Source organism: Pseudorca crassidens, chromosome 3, assembly GCF_039906515.1.
Source record: "Pseudorca crassidens isolate mPseCra1 chromosome 3, mPseCra1.hap1, whole genome shotgun sequence".
Lineage (NCBI taxonomy): Eukaryota > Metazoa > Chordata > Mammalia > Artiodactyla > Delphinidae > Pseudorca > Pseudorca crassidens.
Window position 1 is genome coordinate 160,072,073 of NC_090298.1, and position 23,344 is coordinate 160,095,416.

The following is a 23,344-nucleotide window of genomic DNA, read 5'->3' on the forward strand; positions in this document are numbered from 1 at the left end:
CCAGCTGCAGATCCCCCACAAAACTGTCCAACAGAAACAGAAAGTAGGGCTGTTGTTAGGTTGTGGGTGTTCCAGATGGCTGGGAGTGGGTAGCCATGGTAGGGCGCCCTCCGTGCCACCCTCCCCTCACAAAGATGACAGAGGCTGTGCAGGTAGGAAACTTCTTTATTATTGGCCTTAATTCATCCATCATGTAGTGTCCAACGTGGATTACGTGTCCAGAGGATCCGCCTGGTACACGCTACCCCTGCCCGGGTGCAGCTGCCCCTCCAGTCCAGATGCCAGGACTTTGTCCATCACACCAGAGAAGCCACTGCACCATGAGTTCATGCTTGGGGCACCAAGGGACACGGCTGCCCTGGGAGTGGACCCTCAGTCTCGCCCCTCATCTTGACCAGGGCTTCTGGGGAAGACTTGGCTGGAGCCTAGACAGTCTTTTTTGGTTTCATGATCACTTAGAAAACAAAAAACACAAACATTTCACAGTCTTTAAAAAACAGGAGTCTGAGGAGGGAAGCCGGGGTCCTCTGCCTGGGGGCCCCCACTGGAGGCTTGAGCATGTGTCCCTGGAGGTCTGCAGACCCGGCCCTGTCCAGTCACTGGCCCGAGCCGTAGGGCCAGTTGAAGGTACTTCCCGACAGCAGCATGTCTCGGATCAGCGTCTCAATGGGTGTCTTGCCCACCAGGCGCATGAAGAACAGCTGGGAGATGAGGGAGGCGGGGACGGCACGCAGGGCAGGGAGCCGCAGCAGCAGGCGCCCAAAGCGCTGGGGCTGTGATGGGTACTGGGCCCGCACATACTCAGTGAGGGCCACCTGGGCCTTCTCCTGCAGGCTCTCCACGTGCGCTGGGTCTGAGAGGCCACAGGCATCTGGGAGACAAGGGAAAGGTCAGAAGAGGAGGTGGCGGGAGGACACAGGACCCCAGGGCTGACGGGGGAGCGGGGGCACCACTCAGGGCTGTTGATACAGAACGAGGGCACTCAGGAGGTGGGAGATGGGGGCCTAGGTCACAAATGGCAGTGTTGGTCCTCAAGAAATATTAAGGTGGCTTCATCCAAGGACGATGGCACAGGGGTGCAGGCGGTGATGTCTCAAGGGTGGAGGGGCCCTGACTAAAGCATTTAGCAGGGAGACAAGTTCTAATCAAGCTCAAGGGGAAGAAGAGGCTGGGGAGGGGACTTGGGGAGGAAAGCAAAGCCTAGAGGGGGTATTCAGACACCCCAGAGGGGCCTGCGATGTGAGTGAAGATGACAGCCCCATGAATGGGGGCAGAGAAAGTCTCCTGGGGAAATAAGGAGGGGCAAAGCCATATTTATTGGATGAAAGCCACCTCCCGGAGTAGCCTGTGTCTGGTTCCCGCATCCCTGGCCCCAAGGAGACACCTAGTGGGGCCTCCTTCCAGAGCGCAGAGCCAGCTGCGCCACTCCCTGGAATAAAGCAGGGCTTTGGCTGCTGGACGGTTACCAAAGACACCTAAGGAAGCACACGGCTCCGCTCGGAGTCCCGCCCCTCGGTGGGAGGGGCTCCAAGCCACACCCCCTACCCTCTCCAGCTCAGCGAGGGGTGGCCCCTGGAGGCGGGTCAGGGGGCAGGTTGGGAGCCCTGGGTCAGAGGTCTAGGGGCCCCAGGAATCTGGGAGTGGAGAGCCCAGGGGAAGCCAGAACCAGGTGTCAAGGCACCCCTGCCTGGCAGCTCTCCATAAGTGGTCAGTAACAAGAAGAGAACCCTGAATTAGCAGATGAGGGTCAGAGGGTTTGGGGAGGACAACAGAGATCAGGGAATGAGGGCCAGAACCAGGTGGGGGGACCTCTCCTCCCGCGTCCCCCCACTTGTCATTCTGCTGTCAGTGCCCACTGAGCACGATGAGTACCTTGATGAGGGGGTGAAGGATGGGGGGTCTCAGGGAGCCTGGGAATCAGGGAGAGGCTGTGGGGCCGTGAGTCACGGGTCCGAACAGGGATCGAAGTTCTTAGGGAGACCTGGGATCGGGGGTGGGGCCATCAGGGTGTCACACCGCCCGCATCACCTCCTCCACTGTCCCCCATCAACGCTCAAGGCGCTTTCAGGGACACAAGTCTGGCTAGCTGTGGATCAGGGAGTGAAGGGCTAAGGCGGCCGGGGCCAGGGTCAGGATCTAGGTCGCACCCCTCCCTCCCACCCCTCCCACGGCCTCAGAGCCCCCCATTTCAGGTCATCTCACCAGGCGTGAAGAGTGCGATGGCCTTGAGGCAGCCGTACTCCGCCGAGTCGACCTGCAGGCGGCCCAGCTTGTCCACCTGCTCCTGGAAGGCGCGCACCTGGTCCATGAAGGCCACGGCGCGCTCGGCGGCCATGGGTGCAGCGTGCAGGCCGGCGGCGGCCAGCAGCGGCGCCGTGTGCAGGGGCAGCGCTGCCTGCGCCGCGTTCAGCACGAAGAGCTCGCTCCAGCTGAGGCGCAGCAGCGCCACCTGGTCAGCCACCGGCAGCTCGGGGAAGAAGGGCGCGTGGCGCGCCCACTCCACGGTGCTGAAGAGCAGCCGCGCAGCCAGCTCGCACACGTTGTCGATGCCCAGCACCGCGCCCGCTGCGCCGCCCCCTGCGCCGAACGCGCCCGCTGCGCCCGCGCCGAAGCGCCCAGCCGCCGCAGGGTAGGGCTCGGCGCGCAGCAGCTGCGCGATCAGCTCCGACACCGGCTGCCCCGGGAAGAGGTCTCCGCCGGCCGCCGCCAGCGCAGAGCCCGGGGGGCTGCCCGAGGAGGCTGCCACGGCGCCAGGCAGCGAGTGCGGAATGCGGCCGCGCTGCACCGCTGCGAGGGGGAGATGGAGATGGGGGGGCGGGGAAGAGGGGAGATAGCCAGCCCCGCAGGAAATGAGGGAGGGACAGGAGAGGGAGGAGGGGAGAAGGGAGGGGTGGAATCAGGAGATGGGAGAGAGGGAGTGACGAAAATGGGATAGGAAGGGGGATTGAGGAATACGGGAAACCAGAGAGGGGTGAGTGGGGTGTGAGGAAAAGGGAGTGGGGGGGGGAAGGAAGGAGGCGGAAGGTGGGTACCCGGAGAGAGTGGGCGGGGGGCCAAGTAGGGAGGAATAAGGGGAGGAGATAAAGTTATCAAAGGGTCACTCAGCCCCCTCCCCTCCAAGCCCCCCAGCTCAGCCCTTCCCTGGACCCCCAATCCCCACCTCATGGGCACAAAGCTTGTTGGGATGACAGAGGCCAAGGTCTTGCATGCCCCACCCTGCTCTGCCCTGTGCCCTCAGCCTGAGTCCATGTCCAGCCACCATCCAACTCCTACTTCCTTCAGAGAAGGGCCATGACCCTGGGACAGGGGGAACCTTCCCAGGTGGGAATGGGACCACTGGGTGAGGGCTAATTTAATTCACACCTGGCCCCCTCCTACTGGACTGTGTGAGCTCTCCTCCGCAGCCAGGGAGAGTAAACCTGTCAATCATGTCCTCATCTGTCAATCATAGGGGTCCAAGACCTGAGAATGGGTCCAGGGAGCGATCACCTTCCCTAGGACTTGGGGCACATGGCCAGCCTACCCCTAAAACAAGTGATCAGTATGGGCTGAGCACTGATCTCTCCTATGGAGAGACCTCCCAGCCCCACCCTCCAGGTCATGGCCCCCTAGAGCAGGTCTCATCTCTCTGGGTCTCTGCAGTGACCTCAGTGCTAAGAGTGGAGTCCTGGCCAGTAGCAAGTGCTCAGTAAACATGTGATTCCATCAGTAACCTTGCCTATGAGCGGGGAGGACCAATTGCTGGCCTTGGCCAGTGCCCCCAGTGATCAGGTTGGTGAGAAGAGGGAAGCTGAGGTGCAAAGAGGGGAGAGGTGGCTGCATGCCAGCCTGGCCTGTGCCACAGAGGGAGGGGCGGAGGGGCTGACTGGGCTGGGTGCCAGGCAGAGACTAATTAATGAGTTTTAATGAGGTGGAATGCCCTGTCTCACCACCTCCATGAACTTCTGGTCAACCCACCACGAAGCAGATGGGGAGGGGGATGCAAGTGGGAGCCAGGGGCTAGCAGAGCTGATCAGGGAAACAGGGGCTTGGATTCAAGCCTTGCTCCATGTGATTTCGAAGTCTCAGAATCATCTGTCAAATGAGTGTAGCCAGATGAGGCCCGAGAGAGAGTGAATCCCAGTCAATCCCGGGCCCACTTGGTTCTAAACCCCACCCCCACCATTCTTCCACCATCCAGCCACGTTTCCACCTTAGGGCCTTTTGCACCTGCTGTTCCCGCTTCCTGAGAACCCCTTTCCCCAGCTCTTCCTCCTCATTCAGCCAGGACTGTGGGTTCAAATCCCAACCACAGTTCTATTGCTCTCTGTGCTGTCTTCCCATTTATAAAAAATGCAGTTGATAATAAAAATGGTGATGATGATGAGACCAATCACTGAATTTACATGAGAATGTATCTAACTTGCTTAGAATAGCATTTGGCACTTAGTAAGAGCTAAATGGATAGTAACTCAAGCCAAGAAACATTTATTAAGCACCTTATGGGTTTCGGGGCTGGTCTAGGCACTGGGGATATGTCAAAAACCAAGACAGACAAAAGTCTCTGACCTTGAGGAGAACATCCTGATAGAGGAACAAGTAAATTATAAAGCAAGATAGATGGCCTGAAATAAAGAGGGGATGGCGAAGGGTAATCAGGAGGGCTTCTCTGAGGAGGTGTTGTTTGAGCAAATCTTAAAGGAGGCAAGGGAGGAAGCCATGCAGGTGACTGGGCAAGCGTTCCAGGCAGAGGGAACAACCTGTGCAAAGGCCCTGAGATAGGGCTGTGCTTGGGGCATGACCTGAGATTATTATTTCCACCCCGAGACTTTACAGATCTGAAGCCCTGATAAGATGTATATCAGGAGTTTAGGTCAGATCAACAAGTGGAGGTAAAATCCAGGTTGGCGGGGGGGGGGGGGCGGAGAGACAGTCACCCCCACACTTAAAATGACCAAAGGGAGTGACGAGACGGTCTTAAGAGAAAGAGTCTGAGCAGCTGTCCCAGCTTCTCCCACAGAGGCCCAGCAGAGGAGAAACCATCTTTAGAGCAGGAGAGACTCAGGTTAGATGCAGGGAAGAACTGCTGGCCTGGCTCATGAGAGTCCAGGCAGAGACATGAAGCCCAGCACAGGGGCCACCACTGAAATGGGCCAGATTCTGCTCCCAAGCCCAGACACCCATGTACAAGTCTCTGAGTTCCACTTGAATTCTAAGAGTGCTTGGTGGAGTTCTAGACCCAGCTGCCCCGCGTGTATCCACCCAAGTCCCCAGGGCAAGGACAAGAGGCTGGGCCTCCCTCTGGCTCCCAGTGCCCCGGTCAGGCGGAAAGGTAAGCTGCCCTTTGCCTTAGTCAGGTGAGTTCCTGCCTTGGGCAAACACAAGGCAGGGGGTGGAGGGTGGAGGGTGGAGGGAAAGCAAATCAAATAAAAAAATACATCCTTGTTCAGAAAGCGGTAGCCTGGCTAGAGGGCAGGGGGGTCACCAGGGTATCAGGGCCAGGGAACCTGCCTCTGAGGCCGGGGTGGGGCCTGGGGAGGGTGGGGGAAGAACAATTCTAAAATGGGCCGGAGTCAGGGAGTCCCTTGCATCCCAGTTCTGCAGCAGCCACCAGACAGCCATGGATAATTGGATTCCTCCAGCCCAGGGCCAAACCCAGGCCCACGGGATCTCAGGATCATTGGTGGTAACGAGGTTAGCAGGCACCAGACCCCGCCCTCCATAGCTCCCAGACCCCAAAAGAAGGAGTAAAGGGCAGGCCATTTGTTCATCCCCTGCCTGCACCACCCCAGCAGGTACTCACCCTCCTTCCTCATGCCCACCCGGAAACACTTCTTGAGGCGGCAGTACTGGCACTGGTTCCGGTGATGCTGGTCAATCTGGCAGTCACGGTTCGACCTGTGGGCATGCAGAGGTCACCATGGGGGTTACCGTGACACCCACATCCTGCCCCTGGAGCCACCTTGGGAGACACCTTTAAAGGCTGCCCCTGAGAACCACCAGCCCCCCACCAACCTCGGCTGGGCAAGTGGCCCCAAAGTGGCACAGAGGCTAGGCCTGCAAAGAGGAAAGGACAATTCGGGTGAGTGCCACAGATGAAGAGCACACCAGAGTGAATATGTTGGAACTGGGTTTTTGTTTTTTTGTTTTTTTTTGTTTTTTGCAATACGTGGGCCTCTCACTGTTGTGCCCTCTCCCGTTGCGGAGCACAGGCTCCGGACGCGCAGGCTCAGCGGCCGTGGCTCACGGGCCCAGCCGCTCCGCAGCATGTGGGATCTTCCCGGACCGGGGCACAAACCCGTGTCCCCTGCATTGGCAGGCAGACTCTCAACCACTGCGCCACCAGGGAAGCCCTGGAACTGGGTTTTGAAGGATGATCAGAAATTCCCCAGGGAAACAGAGGCAGTTCCAGGCAGAGTGGGCAAAAAGGGCAAAAGGTTGGAAATGCCAAAATATGAAGGCCTAAATAGTTTCACTTTACTTGGTCACTGTCAGGCCAAGGGTCAGGTTCTTTGTCCCAAGGGCAATGTGAGAGCAGAGAAGGAACATGGTCAGGGAGCAAGGCTTTGTGAGTTGACTAAGAGACTAGGAGCCAGGCCAGTCCTCTAGGGGGTCACAGGACTGTGGAGCCCCAGCATTACTGCCCTACACAAGGCCACCACGAACAAACGATGAACGAACGAATGAGTGAATGAACAAATGAACTCCTGTACCCCTTTAAGATCCCAAACCCCTTCTCTGGCAAGAACGTCCAATTCCTAACTGAGTCCAAGAAGCTTCCTCTGGGTGGCCCTCAGGGATTGTTGTTGCCTCTTCCAGGGATGGGACAGGTGGCCCCGCCCTGTGAGGCAATGAGTTCCCATCCAGGGTCAGTCCCTAGCAGGAAGGTTCAGGCCTTTGTTCTTCAAATGTCCCCAGCACCTTTTCCCCGGCCCCTGCCCCTGTGCTCCCTCCCTATCTCTCTCCACCCTGGGCTCAGGGCCTTTTGAGGCCCAGGCTTGGGGCAGACACCCTGGAGTCCCAGCTGGGCACCAAGAGGGTACCTAGAGACAGTCACAAAGTAAAACAAACACTTAATGAAGTTAAAAATCAAACACATCTCAACTGCAGACACCCAGCCCTGATCTTTGGGCTGTGACTTCTCCACTGAGCCTTGGTTTCCTCATCTGAAAATGGGAGGCCAGAGGCCAATTCTACATGGAATGCACTCATTCTGGAGAAATTGGGGGCGTGGGGGGAGGGCATCAAGACCCAAGCCCCAGCTGCGAGTCCCAGTGGCAGATTTAGGAGAGCTGAGGCTCTGCAAGGCCTCTGTGTCCTGCAGCGCCAGCCTCTGAGCCCAGGCCCCTGTGTCCCACCAGCCTGAGCCCCCAGGAAGAGGCCTTACTAGGGCAAAGGGAGCTCAGGCAGAACCAGAACAAAGCCCAGCAGGCATGCAGTGGGAGGGTCCTGGGCAGCCGCGTGGAAACAGCCAGGCCTGGGGCAGGCAGGCAGGCAGGAGCCTGGCTCAGGGCCCTCAGACCTCAGGAGAGGCCCTGAGCCTTCTGCCTCAACTTCCCCAGCTGTAGAGTCAGGACAGAGCTTCTGTCCCTCCAGATGAGGAAACAGTAAGTTCTACCTGTCATCCCACCTAAAGAGCACATGCTTCGCCGAACCCCACAGTCCAATTCAGCCTCCTCCCTGGGCTCTGGCTTCCAGTCCAATTGGATCATAGCCCTGTCTTGCTCACACACCCTTCATGGCTCCCCACTGACCTCAGTCCAGCATTTCAGACCCACTCACCTCTAACTTCTCCTATGCCTGGGTGGTCTCATCTTACATCACTGCTCCCCCAAACCTGCCACTGAGTGTTTGCTGTAGCTACACTCTGCAGGAGTGCCCTCTGCTTCTATCTGCTAAACCCCTCATGTTTCAAGGCCCACCTCCGGTGGCCTTCCTCTCTGACCCTTAGGCAGAGCCCCTTGTTCCCTCCTGGGACCGCAGACCATCCCTCCCTCTGGCCCAACCCACACCGCACAAGCTGGGGACACCTGTGTCTCCCCCAAACTGGGAGAGGGCTGGGCTTGGAGCTAGGGTCTTTTCTAGGGGGCTGGCATCAAATCACCCAGGCCAGGCCCTGAGGGGACTTTGCTGAATCAATCTGAGGCTCAGAGAGAAGCAGTGACTTCACCAGGTCACACAGCAGAGACCTTCTGAAGAACCTGCCAGCCCCAAACCATGGCCCTTCTCCCCGACCTTGGTGCTCCCTGCTCCCACTCTCAGGGAGCCTCTGGGACCCCAAAACTACCTGAGCCCCTCCTCTGCCCTCCCTAAAGACCTGGCCAGAGAGCAGGCAGCTATTCCAGCAGCAAAAATGAGGCCAAAGTCTGGTGGCCCAGTTAGCACTGGAGAAGAGAGTTAAGCCAGCTCCCCCACACACACAGCCACCCCAGACAGGCTGGACCTGGGGCCAAACTCCTGCTTCAGGTGCCTGGGGCTCCGCCCAGTGGCCTTGCCAACAAGCCCTCCACCAGCAGCTCTCGCTGGGGACACCCTGACCCAGACTCAGCTGCCCCTCTCTTCCCAACCCCACAGTTCCCCTTGCTAAGCCCCAAGTGGAGCAGGGTCTCTCCCCGGGTGACCCAGGGCAGGCACCAAGAGCGTTCTGGGCCTCGGTTTTGCCCATCTGGAAAATGGGACTCTCCAAACTGGCTCTACAGAGCCCAAGCATGTTCCTGGAGGATGCAGAGTAGGGGCTTGTCAATGGAGCAAAAGGAGGCTCACCAAAGAGTGGTGGGAAAGGGAGCCCTGGCCTGGACACTCAATGCCAGCGGCTTCTCCCCCCACACCTAATGCCCCAGAACTAAGGAGAGAAGCTAGCACGGCCACACCCTGTCAGCGGGGACTCCAACCTAGGACAGTCCAGGGCTGCTTCTTGGAAACATTCATGCCCACCCTGTCTCAGAGCGGACCAAAGTTTCAGGGATTTTCCAGGAGCCCAGCTCTGCACCAACTCCTGGGTGGGGGTGGGGGTGGGGGAGCGAGCAGCCAAGATGCGGTCAAATCCCGCCACCCACCCGGACCTCGAGCAGGAGTTTCCGGTGACCCAAAGCCCAGGGTGAGCCAGGGCTGGGGTGAGGGGGGGGCGGGGGTTCCCCCGGTGAGCAGGCCCAACCCCACAGCAGGGGCCCCCACGCGAAGAAGGCTGCCCTGTGCCACCCCAGTTTCGCTCCCGCCGCAGCCTCGGTGGTCAGAGCGACATTGGAAGTGATATTTGACCCCAAGGGCGCGCCGTATCGATCCGCGCGGCCGCAGACAATGGCCCCTGGACACTGTAAGCCCCACAGTCCAAGTTCCACGTTTGATTCCCGCGGGGTACCCCACGCGCCGAGATTCCCAAGAGAAGGAATGCCCTGGGGTCAGGGACCCACCCCTGACAGCACCACAACCCCTCCCCGCGCGGAGCTGACCCCTGTCCGGAGAAAAGGAAGGGAGGAAGGGGGAGCAAGTAACTAGGGCGGATGCCGCAAGGGACCACCTGAAGGGGGGACCTGCATCGATACAGCGCCGTCAGTATACACAATCCCAAGAATGTAATGGAGAGGGGAAAAAGGATCTGTGCCCCTATCTCAGACGGGAAGTGGAGACCCAGGGAAGGTCAGCGCCAGGCCCAAGGTGACCGAGCAGGTCAGAGGCCCGGCCCACAGCGGGGCCGGGTGCCCGGCGGCGGTGCGCTGATAGGGGGCTCACCGGCAGGTGTAGCTTAGGTTGCGGCGGATGCTCCGCTTGAAGAAGCTCTTGCAGCCCTCGCAGGTGAAGACGCCGTAGTGCTTGCCGCTCGACTTGTCCCCGCACACCACGCAGTCCACCTGCAGCCCCGGCCGCTCCTCGTCGCCTTGCTCAGCGTCGCTGGCGGCGCCGGGGGGTGAGGCCGAGTCTTCCTCCGCCGCGCGCGGGTAGCCGCCCGCCTTATCCACGCCGTTCGTGTCGCCGCCGCCGCCACCGGGGCCGCCCCAGCCGCCGGTCACCATGGCCATAGCCCCAGGGCAGCAGGGCCGGGGCGCCCCCTCCGCGCTCTTCCCTCGGGGCACCCCTCTCGACCCGGGGGACCCTACCCGGCGCGCATCCGGCCCCGGCGCGCCGGGGGCACCCGGCTGCACCCCCCAAAAAAGTTTTGCAGCAACTTCCTGCGGCCGGTCCGCGCGCCCGGGAGGAACAGGTCGGGCCGGTTCCAGGCCAACTTTCCCACGCGAGCGCGGGGCCAGGCCCGGGGCCGGGGGGGCGCGCTAGAGGTGCTGGCCGGGGGCCCCGGGGACTCGCGCCCCGCCGCCCTGGGGCCCCGGCGGGGGAGCTCGGGCCATGGCCCGGCCCAGGCTGCGCAGGGGGAGCCCTCTGGCCTGGCCGCCGCTCGGCCGAGGGCTGCGGCCAACTTAGCGGGCTGCCATCCGAGTGCGGGAGGCCGGGGGGAAAGTTTGGCCGCAAGTTGCTCGGCCGCCCGCGGCGGGGGGGAGGGGCGGCGGGCGCGCGCCGGGGCCGGTCACCGCGCCCCCTGAGTCCCCCAGGTCCCCCGGTGGCCGTTCGGGGCCTGCAGGGCCGCGGGCAGGCGCTTCCCGAGCTGCCGCCCCCGCTGCGGCCGCGCCCGCCCGGCCTGGGCCTGTGCCTGGGCCCGAGCCTCGCTCTCGCCGCCGCCGACCCCGCGCGCCGGCCTCGCGCTGCGGCCGGTTTGACACACAACGTTCCATTCGCGGGGCGGGCGGGGGGTGGGGGCGGGGGCAGGGGCGCGCGCCGCGGGCTGGGGGCGGGCGCTCGTTGCCCCGGCGACGGCCGCCCTTATAAGGACATGGGTGGCCGTGCGCGGCGCCCGGCGCCCAGGCCGGCGGGAGGGGCGAGGGCGGAGCGCGGGGCCGCACGGCCAGACCCTCCTCCCTCTCCCTCCCTCTCCCACTCCACTCCCACCCCCGCCCTCGCCCAGCTCCAGCCTTAACCCCCGCCGGGCCGCGGCGGGAGCCTGGGCCAGTGCTGCCCTCTGCCCTTCCGCAGCCTCGCCAAGATGTCTCTCTAAGGCCCTCCCCTCCACCTCCGGCCTTGGACGTTGTGTAGCTCAGCCGCCCTCGAGGCGCCCCTCGACACCACCCCCCTGCATTCCCGGCAGAAGCAATAATGGGGGGCCGGTTGCACCCGGGGGGCACGCCCCTGCGCAATACACACACACACACACACACACACACACACCCCCCCTGGGGCATTTCTTTGCACAGTTGCATGATGGATTGTGTTTGCTTCCTCTTCCAGAAAGTCTCCGCGTCCGACCCCCACCCCACCCTTTCTCTGCTTGGGCTAACACCTGGTGCTCGGAATCTCCGGGGGGAAGGGATGTTGTGGTCTGCGGCCGGCGGGGGCGCGAGGTCGGGGGCGGGGGTGGGGTGGGGGGTGGCCTTCGCCAGAATTTCAGGCCTCTTTGGGCAGTGCGCCCACCCGCCCAGCGAGGCTGGAGGCGACAGGAATTCCCACCACCCCTGCGGGGCCTGCCCCTTTCCCCTTTAATTTCCTTTTCTTTCTGTGCTTCACAGAAAGGGCTTGGCCGGGGGCCGGCTGGACTACAGATGTGTCTTCCAGGCTCCCCAGAGCCTCCCAGTTGCCGTTCTGCCTCCACGTCACACACACACACACACACACACACACACACACACACACACACAAGACCCCGGGCTGTGGGGCAGCCAGCATATATTGCATATATTAAGCACTCTTTGTATGCCACCCCAGCCGCCCTGGGCAAAGAAACCTGGGCCTCTGTTTCGGGGCCTGTTAACATTTAACCGGCTGGAAAAGCCCTTCCTGCAGTGACTTTTCACCTTGGAGTCCTGCAGGTCCGGGCACCCGGCCTTATCTCCCGCCCTGTCCTGGGCTGAGCTGGACACCAGGGCACGTGGCAGGGCCTCTGAGGCTGTAGGCAGGAGAGCAGTGCCCTCTGCCCCCACCAGCTCCTACACCCTCGTCTCTCAGGAAGCGTCCTTGGGAAAAGCCATTACCCTCTCCAGATGACATCTGAGGGGGCACCCTCCGTGACTAGGGCAGGAGATGCTTGGAGATTATGCAGCATTTAAGACGATACCAAGGTTCTGGAGAAGCCAGGCAATAGATGCCCAGCCCTGGGCCTCTGGGCCTTCTGGGGAGGGTCTGGCTGGGTGTGAGGTGGGGGAGGTTTTAACAAGTACAGAAAGCAAGAAGGACTAGGGTTAGACACGAGCAAGGACTTTCCATGGGTCTGACTAGAGTGGAGTTCTCTGCCCTGTAAGCCACTCTAGGGGAGGTGGGCCTGGATGGTTAGAGAGGACCCTTTGGTTCTGGGGGTGCCGGGGAACATGGGGGTGCTGGATGGGTTTTGAGGTGAGGACGGGAGTCCTAGGTCCCTGATCTGGACTTTCTAGGATCCTTGATGGGGTGGGGGGAGACATGGAGGTGGGTGTCTCAGAGAAGAGATGAGAGAGGGAGACTTGTAAGGGAGAGAAGCCTCAAGGAAAGGAGTCAGAGGGGGGCTGGAGAAGGGAGGAAGCAAGGAACTGGGGTTTGAGGGCCACAAGTCTGCAGGAAGGGGGCTCCTAAGTGGCGGTCTGGGGACCGGTTGGAGACTGCGAGGTCTGCAGCAGATCCCAGAACCTCGGATTGGTCGAACCCTTCGGCCGCCGCCCCGCCCCCTCCCAGTAGCTCCACCGCCCTGACACCCTGGGCCCTCCGGGGGAGGGTCGAAGTCCTGCCCCGCCCCCCTGACCCCTGCCCGCGGCCCCGCGGTGACATTTGACCTTGCAGCGGCCGCGGACCGGGGACAAAGAGGCCTGGGCCCATCTGCCGCGGGGGCACCCGTGGGAACCGCAAGACCCAGCTCCGGGCGGCCTGGGAACCTGCCCCCGCCCCCCAATGGCGACCTCAGCTCCTGCCTCCACCTCCAGCGCGAACTCCTTCCCCACCCTCCTACAGGTGACCTTGTCTCCTCTCGGGCCCCCCCTCCACGGGCAACCTGGTGGGACTCGGGGCTAAGATCACTTAGACTCTTAGGGAGGGAGACGGACAAGAGGGGGGTAAAGTCGGCTCCTCTGTTCGGCCACTGGCGACCTTGCCTGCCTGAGTTTGCCTGCTTTCTGCAAAGCCCGCCTCGGTCCAGAGAGAGTACGAGGGGTTCGAAGGTCACCAGCCCCAGCGCTTGCCCGAGGAGTCTGTGGATCCGGAGGACCAGGTTGAGTCCTGGCGGCTTACTAGCGCCGACCTCAGGCCAGCCTTGCCCTCCCAGGGAGAGCCGGTAACGCCGCGCACACACCTGCACAGGTGCTGCCTGGAACCCCGCGCCCCGCCCCCCCCACCACCACCGGGCTGAGAATGAAAATCTTTCTAATCCCCGTCTTGAGTTTCAGCTACCGCCCAAGACGGGACAGATGGCCACTAATCCGGAGCGGCAGGGTCGAGCCCAGCCCCCCTTTCCCAACCCTGCCAGACCCGGGTGGAAGGGCAAGGGGTGTGGCCTACGCAAATAACATGCTAATCAGTTGCCTGCTATTAATCTGACGCTAACACCTCCCACAGCTCACATCTCTGGCAGGTGAAAGACTCAACTTCTCAGCCTGGCCAAGGGCCATCCAGGCCCTGGAGGGCAGTGTGCCTCTTTGCCCACCATTAGCACCTCTCTGAGTTCCTCATCAACAGCTGTACAAACCCCCTGAATGACTGCTTGCAGCTTTTCTTCCCTTTGCTTTGCTCACCACCCAGAGGCCCTTTACCTTAGCTCCACATTCTTTGAATGCAAATTCCAAAGCCACCTCTGATTCCTCCTCCCTCTACTTTCACTCAGGGAGCAATGCTCTTCCAGCTAATGTTCCACACCCTGAACTGTTCAGGCTTCAGTCTTCCTTCTGGGATATGGGTATCTTCCTCTTGGGAACATCTGCCAGGCCAAACCCAGCATTTCCCTGGGAAGGAGGTGCGCAGGGGAAGGTGTGCCCTGCCCCAGTGGACTCCTCCCTGGGCTTCTGGAGACAGATAAGGGTTGGAATTTCAGCTCTGGCTATGTAACCTCACTGAACCCTGAATCCCCCCAGCCAGCCCTGGGGATCCTGTCCCCACAGCCCAAGCTGCTTCTGGCATGACCCTGCTGACATGTCTCTTCACATGCCACATGGTGTCAGGCCAAAGATACCAAGTTTATCTCAAATGCCTGGCCACTATCAAGCCCCAGACACCCAGGTATCAGCCCCCATCACACCAAACACGCCTCAACATGCAAAGTCATGCCACATGACATAACATCACCTAGAACAGTTTATGACATGACCTGCCATAACTATCTGGCACGTCCAGACACAACCAGAGCAGGGCTTATAGAAAGGTCCCTCCTGACCGGGGAGGCAGGCAGGGAGGTCTGGGCCTCCCCAGGGCCCTTGCGGTGGCTTCCAGCACTGCCAGCTCCTCTGCCTGTCGGGCTTCCATTAGTGCCAACTGCTGCTCCAGCTTCCGCCGTTGCTCTTCCTGCTTCCGGTGGGCACCACGGAAGGCCATGACCAGGGCACTGGAGGGAGTAGGAGGATGAGCCAGGAAACAGCCCCCCATTCCACCCAAGACGGGCTATGTACTCCCAGCCCCAGACGGGAGCTCTTTGAGATTGGGTCTTCCTGGGGTCCCAGAATCACTCAGCAGGGGCTGACACACATCAGGCACCAGAGGAGGTGTGGAATGGATTGAAGCTGCCACCCACCTTACAGGGGGGAAGCTGAGGCCCAGGGAGAGCCAGGGATGCTTCTGAGGTCAAATAGGGGGACCTACCTGTGAGCTTTGCATAAATCACTGTTCAGCTCAGTACTCTGAGCACGTCTGGCTCGCCCCTTCTGAGCCACCTCTTCCAGCTCTTCCCGCAAGGACTGCAGCTGCTCCCGCAGGCCCAGAGCCCTGGTACAGGGGTGGAGAGAGAGGGGCTCACAGCCATAGCCAATCTTGTCTTCCTTCCCTCCTCCCACCCACCTGCCCAAGATGTTTCCATGTGAACACAACTGTATGCAGGTGTATACCCAGCCCTGCACGGTATGCAACACCCCCACGGGCTCTCACATATTTCCCCTACCCAGGCCACATATCCCCCAGCACAGGACCCAGGCACACACCGGGTGAGTGATGCTGACAGTTCCTGGGCTAGCTCTTCTGGGTTCTGCACTTTGCTCACTTGGCCTCCATCAACAGCCCTGCTGCCACCAGGGACAGCCGGAGGGCCCTGTGGGACGCAGCAGGGAGGGTAGTGACACAGGCCTAGGCTGAGTGTGTGCTCAGCCCAAGTTGGACATCGAAGTTGCCCAGATTGTGGTGGCTACAGCCCCTGCTCTCACAGAGCCCCCACTCTGGTGAGATACCCCAATAAGGGTACAATACCCAATAACGGTACCCCAATAAGGTACAGGGGAATAAATAATATCTCATTTACAGGCAGTCCACGAGGACTTCCTGGAGGAGGTGATGTTTGAGCTCAGACCTGTAGGAGGTTGAGGACTTAATTAGAAAGTGACTGGTGTTCCTGGCAGGGGCACAGCACTTACAAAGCCTTGGAGGTAGGAGAGATGATTCAAAGGAGGGTTCCAGAAGCTGCTAAGGCTTTAAGCAGAGGACAGACATGATTAGACAGTAAGGGGCAAAAAGGAAAGCCTCAGGAAGGAAGCTGGAGGGGGAAAATGAATCAGCCTGGGGGTGGGAAGGAGGAGGCACAGGTGTGACTGGAAGACACTAAATCCCTTGGGGCTTATTGGGCTAAATACCGTCAAAGAAAGAAACATGCAGCTTAAACATTCAACTCCTTTTTTTGTGTGTAGAAATGGAAACAGGCTCAAAGCGGGCTATGATTAACCAGGACCACGTAGCCAGTAATATATTGCTATCCCTATCAGGTCCAGGCAGGGCCACTCACCTGGGACCACTCCTCTTCATCTCCACTGCTCCCTCCTCCACTGCTGTCTCCACCACTGCTGTTGGCCCCACCAGTCCAGAGCTTTGCGCGCTCCCAGCGCAGCTGCTCCAGCAGGAGCACGTGGGCTGGGCCCTGGGCTCGGAGGGCAGCCTCCCGCAGCTCCAGAGCCCGCTTCTCCCGCCGCACCAGCTGTAGCCGAAGCATCAGGTCTGCTAGGGTCTCCTAAGAGACCAAGGAGAGGGTAGAGGGTTTGCACCTCTAGGGTCAATTGTTGGGGAAAATGAGGCTCTAGGAGGCGCCCACTGAGAGCAGGTCAGGCAAGAACCCCAACACTCGCCATGATCTTGCAAGATGGGAAATATCATCCATGAAAACTACAGCTGTAGAAATGGCAGTTCAGAGAGAGCAAGTAGATTAGACAAGGTCAAGTAGCAGTTCAGTGGAAGTGTCTGAGTCTCTCCAAATTCAAAACCTCAGCTTTCATGCCAGGTTATAACCCCCAGGTTATGTCCCCTGCCCCTATCTCTTTTCCATAGGAGGGGCATTTTGGAAAGCCAGACTGGAAGTCTTGTGAGAAACTGAATTCCAGAGGACGAATTCCTAATCATCCCTCAAAACCCCAGCTCCAACTCTCCTCCCTCCAGGAAGCTTGTCCCCAGCCCAGCAAAACTCTCCCTTGCTACTTGGTGCCTGAATCACATCTCTCTCAGACTCAGCAAAGGGTTTGGTCCCACCAGGAAAGACTGACACAGTGGCCACAGCCCATGTGTACCCGTGTGGCCACCAGGTCCTCCTGGATCTGCATCTTCTCCAGCCGGGGCAGGGCTGGGCCAGGCTGTGTCCCCAGAATGGCCTGCACCATGGCTTCTGCACGGGGCACAGCGGACATGGGTGCCAAGGTGGGACCAGGCTCTGGGGGAATCTTCACCAGAGCACGGCGTTCCTGAAGACGCTGGACGTAGCCCTGGAGCTGTATAGCCACCTCCTGTGGTGTGGGCCTATCCACACTGCTGCCCTCGGGGCTACAGGAAACAGAAGAAGGGCCTATGTCAACACTGCTGGACATGGTTGTGCTAACTTCGTGCCAACCCTGGTGGGCTTCATCAGCTTCCATCTTACTGACCATCATGGGTCCTTCCTATGCCATCTATGCTGGGCATGGTCAAACCAACATGGTGGGTACCATAATGTAAACCCCAATGGGCAACATCAGCCATCAGTGATGAATGATGGATGAACACCATCATGCCGATGGGCACAGTCACTCACGTTATCATGGTGGATGCCATCACACCAACCCAATGGGGACCATCACTCAACTTGCCAACCCTGTCAGGCAGCATCATGCCAACACCAGTGGGTACCAACATCAAGCCAACCCCATTAAGCTCCATCATGCCCTTTCTAATCAGTGGGCACCATCATCCATCTTCATGCCAACTCTGGTGGGTCCCATACCAACCCCAATGGCTGTCATCACTGTGCCAACGTTGTTGTGTAGCAACCAGCCAACTCCAGCAGACCTCATGCCAACCATAGGAGCCATACCAATCCCCAACATGTGGCCAGTTCTGGCCAGTTTTCTCCGATCAGAGCCCCACTCATTGGCCCACCCAGTCCCCAGGGTTCCCAGGGGTACCTTGGACGTGGATCCTGCAGTATCCCTCCATCCATGGCAGCCTCCTCTTGCACCAGAAGCCTCTGAGCTTCCTTCTCAGCCGCCTCCAAGTCATCCATGAAGGCTTCTTCTCCTGCTCCTGAGTCTGCCTTCCGAAGAGTGAGCAAGGCCCCATATGCCTCCTCACAGTGTTCACTGTGGGACACCAGTTCTGAGCGCTCCAGGACACCCATCTTGCTGTGTAGGTGACATCCTCACTTGCTCTTGGACCCCTCACTACTCCTCCCACCCCCACCCCTGGGAGTTTGTAAACTCCTTCAGCACTCTTGGACTAAAACTGCCTTAAGTTAACTTCCGTGGTGAGGGAAAGTACTTTCCTGCGAGGACTCTGTCTCTCTCTGGGGATTGGGGCTATCCTCTGAGGACACCCATTTCCCTCCCAGTCAGTGATATCATGGGCAGGGTGCACTGACCTATACTGCAAGGCTAGACGCAATGCAGTGGCCTCAGCCTCCCGCTGGCCCAGCCGCATGCTGAGGCCCTCACACCGGCCCTTGTACTCCTGGAGCACAGCTGACAGCAGACGGTTGAAGCATTTGAGCTTTTCAATGTTCCTGCCTCCAGAGGTGGGGAAGAGGCAAAGTGAGAGGCCTTGAAGGGCAGTTAGAACCCAGTTGATTTCCACCTTTCCCCACCCCACCCCAAATCCAGCTCCAGACTCCTGGCTTTATAACCCAGCTGGGAGGCACCAGTGCCCTTATGAGCTCAGCATTTGTGGCTCTTACCCCTGGAGATGCTCCATCTGGGCTTCCATGATGTGCATCTCGGGGGCAAGGAGCTGGGTGGGGAGAGACCCAAGCATCTGGGTGCTGGAATCACTCTGGAGGCGCCGGAGCAGGGGGTGAGCCAGGGAGAAGGGATCCTGCCAGAAGGAGGTGACTTGATTCACCCAGATTGTCACTGAGAGCCCAGCATCACGGGTTTAGGTCTTTTCCAACCCCAGAAGTTATTGGATCACATGACCAGGATTTGGGTCTCATGGCCCTGAATCCTAAGGATCTTAAGATCATGCATGATTTTCAGCTTCCCACACTCACCTGAGTGCCCCAGGTCTCCCCATCAACCCCAGAGCTGCTGGAACCACTACCCGAGCCGCCTGCTTGGTCACAGGAGGGAGGTGGGAAGGGCCTCAGCCTCAGCAGGGAATCCTGCAGCTCCTGGACCTGTGGGGGAATGGGGGATGTCAGGCCTGGGTGCTCAAACCACCCACCATCCTTCCCTAAGACCTGTTCCTGGAGCAGTGGCAAGAGCCCCAGGTGGAAGGTAGGACCCCCAGACACTCATCCTGCCAAACCCCTCCCTGTATAACCTTGCACAAGTCACTCAGCCACTCAAGACTTCTCTTTCCTTAGACATACAGATGGCCGACAGGTACATGAAAAGACGCTCAACATCACTGATCCTTGGGGAAATGCAAATCAAAACCACCATGAGATACCACCTTACATCAGTTAGAATGGCAAGCGTCAAAAAGACAAGAGATAACAAGTGCTGGCGAGGATGTGGAGAAAAGGGAACCCTCATGCACCATCGGTGAGAATGTAAATAGGTGCAGCCGCTATGGAAAAAAAGCATGGCATTTCCTCAAAAGAGTAAAAATAGAAGGACCACATGATCCAGCAATTCCACTTCTGGGTATTTATCCAAAAGAAACCAAAACACTAACTCGAAAAGACATCTGTACCCTCATGTTCATTGCAGCATTATTTTCAAGAGCCAAGACATGGAAGCAACCTAAGTGTCCGCTGATGGTTGAGATGGATAAGAAGATGTGGTATATACATTTATACAATGAAACATTATTCATCCGTAAAAAAAGAAACCTTGCCATGTGTGACAACATAGAAGGACCTTGAAGGCACTATGCTAAGTGAAATAAATCAGCCAGATAAAGACAAATACTGTATGACCTCACTTATATGTGGAGTCTAAAGTAAAACAAGGGAATTCCCTGGCAGTCCAGGGGTTAGGACTCCACCCGGGGTTCAATCTCTGATCGGGGAACTGAGATCCCGCAAGACGTGCGGCCCGGCATCAATCCATCAATTGATCCATCCATCAATCAAAACTTTTAAAAATTGAACTCACAGATACAGAGAACAGGTTGGTGGTTGCCAGAGCGGGGGTTAAAGAGCGGGTAAAGGGCTTCCCTGGTGGCGCAGTGGTTAAGAGTCCGCCTGCCCCGATGCAGGGGACACGGGTTTGTGCACCAGTCCGGGAAGATCCCGCATGCCGCGGAGCGGCTGGGCCCGTGAGCCATGGCCACTGAGCCTGCGCGTCCGGAGCCTGTGCTCCGCGACGGGAGAGGCCACAACAGTGAGAGGCCCGCGTACCGCAAAAAAAAAAAAGAGTGGGTAAATTTTTTTTAAAAAGACTCCTCTTTCCCAGCTGGTAAATGTGCTCCACTCTGTAGGGAAATGAGCCCCACTCCTCATGCTGGGCTCCCGCAGCCCCAAGTCTCACCTCCTGTGTCCCTCCTACCCTGACATCCCCTGGGCTCTGGAATTGGACACAGAACTGTCCCTTTAATGCCCCGTGTGGGTGGCTCATGGCATTTTGAGCTGATCAAGGCCCAAACAGCCCTGGTCTCCCTCCCACCAAACCTGCCCCTCCCGCAGGCTCCCTATGGCTCACTTCCAGTCTCCTAGGCTCCCAACCCAGGGCTCGTCCTCAACCCCTCTCCAGTTTTCACACCCCACCTGCCAGCTCCACTTTCAGCATCACCCAGAATCTGTCCACTTCTCACCACCTCCACAGCTTCCATCCCTTACATGTCTGGACCAGTGCCTCCTCCTGGATCTCCAAGATTCCAGCCTCTCCCTCCACTAGCTGTTCCTCCCACGGTGGTGAGAAGGCGCCTGTGAATGCCTGCATCTGGTCTCCACCCTTGCTTGCTCGGAACCCTCTGTGGCTCCCACCTCACTCAGAGCAAAAGCTCAAATCCTCCCTGCAGCCCGCAAGGCACTCCGGGATCTGCTCCCACCACCTCCGTACCCTTGTCTCCTCCTGCTCAGCCCCACACTGGCCTCCTCACTGTTCGTTGAACACAGTAATCACACTCCAACCTCAGGGCCTTTGCATATGCTGTTCCCTTTGCCTAGAATGCTCTTCCCCAGCTCCTTGCATGGTTCCTCCCTTGCCCCCCTGTGGTCTTCATTCAAGTGTCGCCGCCTCCTCACTGGGCCTCTCTGATCACCTTAACTAAGGTTGCAAGGGACCTTTGTCTCTTTGGGGTTCAGCAGCCAAGCCTCCACAAAAGCTTTACAAATGAACAAATGATTGAATGTGTCCTACAACAGGCCTGCTGCCTCCCTCCCACCAGGGAGCCCTGGGAGGCAGGCCTGCCCCACTCACCTCTCTCTGCAGCATCTCCTTCTCAGCCTGGAAGGCCTTCAGGGAGTTCTGTGTGCGGATCAGCTCGTCCTCACGGCTGCTCAGGGCCAAACGCAACCAGGCATTCCTTTCAGTCAATCGGGCTGCATCCCGCTGGCAGCTCCCAGCCTGCTCTTGCTCCAAGCAGGGCTTTGGTCCCCCCTCGCTTCTGTCCTTTGCCTCCAACGGCCCAGGACATCTTGGGGGCTGGTGGCGCCAGGCAGCAACAGCCGCTTCCAGAGAGCTCAGAGCTTGCTGGAGAGTCTGAAACACGTCAGGGGCTCTGGGTCCAGAGGGGACATTCTCCCTGTCCCATGGGGCTGCCTCTGGGGCCTGGTGGGCTTCCTGGGCAGGCTCATAGGGCCCCTCGGGGGCTGGAGCAGGTCCCCTGCTAGAGTCCCCATCAACTTCTTTGTCAGTCCTATGAAGAGGTGAGAGATGGAAAGATCTGGAAATGGGGTCATCTGGGGTAGCTAACACAAAGAGGCTTTGTAACAAGGCTGGGACTGCATCATGCAGGGCCTTGAAAGTCAGACTGAGGGCAATGGGAGCCATGGCGTGTGTGTGAGTAGGGGAGGGACATAAACAGATCTATGGGTGGGAAAGATGTGCCGGGCCTGCAGTGGGGGACACAGACCAAGTGGGCCTTACCTGCTCTCCAGGCCCTGCCCTTTGGCCTCCGCCTCAGGGCCCAGCGGCTCTGGCTTGCAGCTATCCTGAGATGGCACAGGGCCCGGCTCGGAGCTCCCACTGGCTGCCTCAGCCTCTTCTGAACTCTCTGCCACAGGGTCCAGCTCACCCTGCAAATGATCCCCAGAGCTGAGCTCTAAGCCAGGCAGGTCTGGGTCCTGGGGTCTCGCAGAGTTGGGTGTGGCAGGGAGGGGGGACACTTACGGGCAGAGCGGCGTGCCTCCCTCGCCGGCTTCGGGGCCGTGTGGCCCTGGCACTCATTGTTATCCAGAAATCAGGGTCCCCTGAATCCTCCTCCTTCCTCACCCCCTAAAACCACCACCTGATCTCAGCTCAAAGCAAATGATAGCCTCAATTTCCTGTTCTGTGATATAGGCATTGATTTCACTTCTCCGAAAGGATCTTGAGTTATCAATGTTGATTTGAATGCCTCCCTTGACGGTCAGCTCACAACCTCTCAAATTTGCCCTCACCTCTTCTTTCTTTTCTGCCTCCTTTATTTTTCACTACCTCTTTGCTCCCCTCCCTCCCCTATATGGGCTTGGGATGAGGACTTCAACAGTCCTCTCTCCTCCCCAGGGCTCCCCTGAACCAGAGATTCCAATCCTGGGGGTTGGTCCCCTCAGCCCGCTCTAATTCCCTGTTCTTCTGGGGGCACCTTGGTCAGAAAACCAAGTCCCTGGACACTCTTGGGGTCACTCTGGCCACTGCCTACTCAGGCTTGGCCTGGCCAAGGCCAGCCTGGGAGGAGCCAGGAAACAGGAAGCCCACTCCCCGGCCATGTGACTTGTTATTGTGCAGTTTCCTCTTCAAGGACAGCAGCTTCCTCCAGCCCCAGCAGGAGGACATATGTCCAGCTCCCACTATGTCAGTCCCTCCTCGCCTCTGCTTCCAAGCCCATGGCTCCTCCATCTCTGACCCTTGGATGTTATTTCTCGGAAGCTAGAATGCTCCCCTGGGCTGAGGCTCTCCATCTGGCTCCCCTGTGAACTTCTTTCCTCTGCCTATATCTTCAGTGTCAGGGTCAGAGTTCTCATTCCACTTCAAGTCACAGACAGACCTGGGATTGGTACCCCTGAGCAAGTGATGATCCCCTCTGAGCCTCAATTTCTATATCTTCCTACAGTGTCATGGGAGTTTGTTTTTTTTAAAACAAACAACTTTTTATTGAAGTATAGTTGATTTGCAATGTTGTATTAGTTTAAGGTGTAAAGCAAAGTGATTTTATTCTTTTCATTCTTTTTTATTCTTTTTTAGGTTCTTTCCATTATAGGTTATTGCAGGATATTGAATATGGTTCCCTGTGCCATACATAGGTCCTTGTTTTTTTTAAATCTATTTTATATATAGTAGTATGTACCTATTAATCCCAAACTCCTAATTTATCCCTCCCTCCTCCCTTCCCCTTTGGTAACCATAAGTTTTTTTCTTTTCTTTTTTTGTCCCCCCTCCTTTGTTTTTTGGCCGTGCCACACAGCTTGTGGGATCTTAGTTCCCCGACCAGGGATTGAACCCAGGCCCTCACCTGGGCCTTTGGCGGTGAGGATGCAGAGCCCTAACCACTGGACCGCCAGGGAATTCCCAGTAACCATAATTTTGATTTTTATGTCTGTGAGTCTATTTCTATTTTGTAAATAAGTTCATTTGTATCATTTTTTTTAGATTCTACATATAGGTGATATCATATGGTATTTGTCTTTGTCTACTCA

The 23,344-nt window shown here is 58.4% G+C and overlaps 2 protein-coding genes across 5 annotated transcripts; both read right to left on the reverse strand.

Moving 5' to 3' along the window:
• Window positions 1-145: 145 nt before the first annotated feature.
• Window positions 146-10,682, reverse strand: NR2F6 (nuclear receptor subfamily 2 group F member 6). Its single transcript, XM_067733143.1, has 4 exons — window positions 9,709-10,682; window positions 5,783-5,877; window positions 2,203-2,787; window positions 146-871 (listed from the first exon to the last, which is right to left on the reverse strand). Exons 1-4 carry the CDS (start codon window positions 9,993-9,995, stop codon window positions 597-599), a joined length of 1,242 nt encoding a protein of 413 aa, XP_067589244.1. The 5' UTR covers window positions 9,996-10,682; the 3' UTR covers window positions 146-596.
• A 3,568-nt stretch (window positions 10,683-14,250) lies between these two features.
• On the reverse strand, window positions 14,251-22,354 carry USHBP1 (USH1 protein network component harmonin binding protein 1). 4 transcript variants are annotated; one of them, XM_067733146.1, is made up of 12 exons: window positions 21,840-22,352; window positions 21,597-21,745; window positions 20,928-21,366; window positions 18,611-18,736; window positions 18,299-18,435; window positions 17,987-18,127; window positions 17,535-17,708; window positions 16,824-16,917; window positions 15,896-16,117; window positions 15,105-15,211; window positions 14,770-14,892; window positions 14,251-14,515 (listed from the first exon to the last, which is right to left on the reverse strand). In XM_067733146.1, exons 1-12 carry the CDS (start codon window positions 21,894-21,896, stop codon window positions 14,326-14,328), a joined length of 1,959 nt encoding a protein of 652 aa, XP_067589247.1. In that variant the 5' UTR covers window positions 21,897-22,352; the 3' UTR covers window positions 14,251-14,325. The 4 variants fall into 4 exon arrangements, with proteins under 4 accessions (XP_067589247.1, XP_067589245.1, XP_067589246.1 ...); XM_067733144.1 differs by having other exon boundaries at window positions 16,668-16,917; XM_067733145.1 differs by lacking the exon at window positions 17,987-18,127 and having other exon boundaries at window positions 16,668-16,917; window positions 21,840-22,353.
• Window positions 22,355-23,344: the final 990 nt, after the last annotated feature.